This window comes from Esox lucius, chromosome 10 (genome assembly GCF_011004845.1).
Source record: "Esox lucius isolate fEsoLuc1 chromosome 10, fEsoLuc1.pri, whole genome shotgun sequence".
Lineage (NCBI taxonomy): Eukaryota > Metazoa > Chordata > Actinopteri > Esociformes > Esocidae > Esox > Esox lucius.
Genome location: NC_047578.1, coordinates 26,332,256 through 26,337,502, shown reverse-complemented (window position 1 = coordinate 26,337,502; position 5,247 = coordinate 26,332,256). Strand labels below are relative to the sequence as shown.

The 5,247-nt window shown below is 37.7% G+C and overlaps 1 protein-coding gene across 1 annotated transcript; it reads left to right on the top strand.

Annotated features, from left to right (window-relative positions):
• Positions 1-1,301: 1,301 nt before the first annotated feature.
• LOC114839975 (fish-egg lectin) lies at positions 1,302-4,522 on the top strand. Its single transcript, XM_029122874.2, has 5 exons — positions 1,302-1,446; positions 1,574-1,804; positions 1,985-2,202; positions 2,286-2,404; positions 4,066-4,522. Exons 1-5 carry the CDS (start codon positions 1,392-1,394, stop codon positions 4,205-4,207), a joined length of 765 nt encoding a protein of 254 aa, XP_028978707.1. The 5' UTR covers positions 1,302-1,391; the 3' UTR covers positions 4,208-4,522.
• Positions 4,523-5,247: the final 725 nt, after the last annotated feature.

Below are 5,247 nucleotides of genomic sequence, written 5' to 3'. Positions count from 1 at the left end.
AGTAATTATAATTTAACAAGAAACCAGGCAAGCTTAGTTCAGCCAGCCCAATATAACATAAATGTTTTAATCATTAGGAATCATTTTCTAACTTTAAATTACACTTGCTAAAAAATTTTTAATAAGACATACATTAAGGTTTACAGTGCAGATCAATGTGATTCAACTCCACAATCTGTTTTCAAAATACTCCTGTGTAATCTTCAACAGTGGCTGAGGCTATGTTTCTGTGTGCAGTATGCATCATTAACTACTGTGTATAGTGCCCTCAACAAATAGTGTCACCCTTGGTAAATATGGTCAAAACCATATGTAATTATTTTAGGGAACAGAACACCAGGCGCAGAGCTGATAAAGACAATGACGGATTTAATACCGACATTTGGGCGGGTGGGTGGGGAGGCTTGCGGGCGGGCCACACAAACAAACAATAAGGACATTCGACGTTCAGGAACAAAAGGCCCAAACTAAACAAAACAAAACAGAACCTGACAAAAACAGCCTGTAAAAAAAGAAATTATGTTAATTCTCTTGATCTTTCATTCACAATTCATATTAACAGAAGTAAAATTATTGAAAAAATAAATGTGTTATACACCTTTTTCTCCAAAATGTGTGCTACATTTATTGGCACCCTTAGACATTTTTATGAATAACATTTACCTGATGTGTATTCATATTCTACATTTTGGGTTTAGCTCAGTGTTTATTAACCATTAAGAACATTTAGTTGGTAAGCCATGAATTCCTGTTTCACTGGCGTATAATTCCCATAGTCATCTCTCACAATGGTAAAGACCATATAATACAGTAATGATGTGCGACAAAAGGTTGTTAACCAAATTTAGTAAATACAGCTTAATGGGTTAATTCAGTAACTAGGGGGGCAATTATTTAATTGCCCCCCAATTAAGGAAGTAACTACTCACATTTTTTGGATCAAGCATATACTTTTATAAAAAATGTAATGGCATGTCAACTCCCCAGGTCGGATGAAGTAGTTTTTCAGACAAACAGAATAAAGTGAACAGATAATTTGTGGGGCTTTAAGAGTGAACATATGTCATACCAGCGACAGGTGAGATTTCTAGGAAATTATGCGGAAATACATCCTGTTCTTTAAAGTTAAGTGCATCAACTTTAAGTCTTTCTATATTTACACAGAAAATATTGACAACCAATCTAATCCAAAATGTAAATACAGAAAAATTTAAATAGCAAATACAAGGAATTTCTTCATCACCAGGTGACATTAACAACAAAACACTTTCACCAACTGGCACCATCACCTTCTTGTTGAACAGGAGGAACAGGAAGCTGTGTGCAGGGCTATAAAAGAACGAAGACCCGCAATAAGACAATTGAGCTTTGGTGACTTAGAGATCTACATAATGAGAGCTACTGCAGTTATCCTTCTGGTTGTCTGTCTGCTGGACTTCGGTCATGGTAATTAATCATTATCAGAAACATGCATACCAAACTTGGCAACATGTTTCCTCATTAATGTCATCCTTCTTCTTGTCTACATCTTTTGTCAGTGTACTCCACCCATTTGTGTTTGGTGTCTCCATAGCATGGAACTGCAAGGAAATCAAGTTTAAGAATCTGCGTCAGATTGACGCAGGAATTGGACAAGTGGTTGCTACCGACACAAGTCAAATTCCCTACTACCTGGTAGGGGATGAATTGATCCGCCTGCCTGGTGCTCTGTCACACATCACTGTGGGGCCAGCAGGAATCTGGGGTGTCAATGAGGCATATGCAATTTACAAGTATGTGGCCGGTAATTGGGTGCAAGCTGCAGGTAAGTGATTGGTCAATTTTAAAGATGTAAGGCACCTGTGTTTATGCCTTCCTGATATGATCAGAGTCCTCTGAAAAAGTAGTTATTTTTACACATTTAACTCTATGCCTTGTAAGTTTGTAAAGTAAATTTGCCAGTAAACAGGTTCTTTGTTTGCCTGTCCGACTATTTTGTCTTCAGGCCTTCTGAAACAGGTGGATGCTGGCGGTGACCCTTTTATTGTTGGGGCCAACATGAACGATGGACCATTCTGTCTGAGAAGTGGTGCCACAGTTGGCTACAAGGGTCCAGACTCACCCCTTCCATGGACTGGATTGACAGGATTAGTGAAGTACTACAGTTGTGGACCCTTCATCTGCTGGGCTGTTAACAAGGATGATGATATCTTCATAATGAATGTAAGATCTGGGATAAAGTCTGGAGTGTCAGTTAACAATAGTTAACGCTTTGTCTTAACCAATATTTTTACGTTTACACCTAGCTGAAGCCAGACTGTCAAAACGGTGGGTGGACTCAAATTGGTGGGAAACTTTCCATGATTGAGGTGGCATCTGATGGTAGTGTCTTTGGAGCTAACTCTAATGGGGATGTTTATACCAGGTAAGTTTGAAGCTTGAATGATAATCGTTACACCCTTTACCCTTTCAATGTTAACTCATTTTGAAGTGACTTGTAAAGACCATACAGTGGCTTTGAAAATGTTCTACCCTCTTATTGAAAATGCTGAGTTTTTTTTATGTTAAGTCGGAAATCAAAACATATGATGCCAACTTTAATAATATATTGTAATGAACAATATTTAAGTGATTTTTTTTTTATAACTGTCAATGTAAAACTGTCAATGCCCTGCATAAGCAGGCCTGGCGCTAGAACAAACGTGTTGGAAGGGCATTTGATTTCCATGGGCAGGCACGTTTATCCTACTTAGCAATTTAGAATTGTAACTTAAGCACAAGGGACAGAAAGCAAATAATTTGTGCCTGCATGGCTTACTTTTTGTGGAAAAAAGTTAATCTGTCAATGCATTGCATACATTTGCACACCATTCAACGAATATGTATCACAGCACATTTCTGCTGGGATTTTATCAATAAGTCTCTTTGGATTGGTATGCATAACAACCTAGCAAACCTGAGTTTTGCATTTTAATCAAACACTTCTTTGTATAAGATCTTAAGCTCAGTCAAATTGCAAGGGATTTTTTTGTGAACTTTAGGGCAGTCCACAGACTATTTATATGATTAAGGTCCAGGCTCTGACTGAGCCATTCCTGTACTGTACATGAAGCTTCCTTTTTGCAAGCCATTACATAGTTGCTTTGCCAGTGTGCTTTGGATCATTGTCACGTTACAATGGGAAATTCTTCTGACTTGTCCCCCAATATACACTGATCAGCCATAACATTACTGTATGACCACTGACGGGTGAAGTGAAAAACACTGATAATCTCGTTATCATGGCACGTGTCAATGTGTGGGATATATTAGGCAGCAAGTGAACATTGTCCTCAAAGTTGATGTGTTAGAAGTAGGAATAATGGGCAAGCGTAAGGATCTTAGCGACTTTGACAAGGACCAAATTGTGATTGCTAGACGACTGGGTCAGAACATCTCCAAAACTACAGCCCTTGTGGGGTGTTCCCGGTCTGCAATGGTCAGTACCTATCAAAAGTGGTCCAAGGAAGGAAAAGGGGTGAACCGGCGACAGGGTCATGGGCGGCCCAGGCTCACTGATGCACGTGGGGAGCAAAGGCTGGCCTATGTGATCCAGTCCAACAGATGAGCTACTGTAGCTCAAATTGCTGAAAATGTTAAAGCTGGCACTGATAGAAAGGTGTCAGAAGACTGTGTAATTTATGGTATGATTGTGTGTATTTGTAAATAATTACATGTTTGTTAGTGAATTTATGCTTTTTAATATTTTGGTGGCTAAAGACACAACCCTGTTGTCTCTTTGATTAGTATAATATACATACAAATAGAACCAATTATACTAACCACTGACTCACGTAGTAGCAACCAAAACATGAAAAACACAATCACTATTAAAACATGTAAATACACACACTAACACAGATTTCTTCCGGTAAATAGTTGATTATGTTGTTGTTTGTTCTTTTAAGAAAGTGCACAGTCTTTACTAAAATGTAAGTGACTAATAATAATAGTAGAATTAAATGAAATGGATGACCTGTTAATTAAATGGATGATCTGTAACATGTAACATCTGTAACATGTGAAACCCACTCATTATTCCAACAGAGACGGCATCACAGCCAGTAAACCTGAAGGCACAGGATGGACCCAAATCCCAATGTGCTTAAAAATAAAGCATGTGACCTACGACCTGGGCCGTCTTTGGGCTATCTCTACGTCTGGTGTCACAATGTTGTGCACAAATTAGCTTCTCTTCTGCTTCTGAAGGCCGTCATGGGACAACATCAGTCAAATGATATAAATGTTGTTTCTGGTCACAGCTCAAAATGTCATATCATGTTTTTGGTGTTAATCACTCTCACATAGCTGTGATGACGTTAATTTAAAGTCTTCCATGCAGAGTTGCTTTAAATTATTGGCATTTGTGGATGATTAAGCTACTCTTTATAGGTTCCCCCACATCTCAACAAGGTTTATGTCTGAACATTGACTAGGCTACTTTGTAATTGATTTATTTGTTTAGCCTTTTGTAGCTATTAAAATATGGACATGCTTGTGTATATTGGATCGTTGTCTTACTGCTTGAACCAGCTGTGCTTCAGCCTCATCTAATTGACAGATGATCTTACATTCAACTTTATAATCAGTAGCAGACTGAAAAATGAATGCAACCCACATCTGCCCTCTCAACCGCAACCCCCCCATACATGCGTTCAAACCTGAGATGCTGGAAGCTCAGGCCAAATCCTGGTGTATGAGTACCAGTCAAAGGTTTGGACACACTTAATCATTCAAGGGTATTATTATATTTTTACTATTTTCTAAGTTGTAGAATAATAGTGAAGTAATCAATACTATGAAATAACATATGCAATAATGTAGAAAACAAAAGAGTTACATTTATATTTTACATTCTTAGTAGCCACGCTTTGCCCTGATGACAGCTTTGAACACTTGGCCTTCTCTCAACTAGCTTCATTATGTAGTCAACGTATCAGTTATGTTGTGACAAAATGTTTAATTCGTTTTTTGTGTCAGCAAGTGTTATAGCAGTAACACCAAGATTGCCTATGTATGCTTTTATGTCACATATCTGATTTTGGGATCCCAAATGCTTTGGTTGTATATACAACTGAAGCAATAAACATACAAAATAACAGATTTAAAACAGGTCAAATAAATGTACTGAATAAATCAACTGAAACTGTTACATTTTTATCAGTACCTAATTAAAAAATTTCCTCAGAATCAAAGTTTTTGTTCATTGATCAATATCAGCCAGGTTCT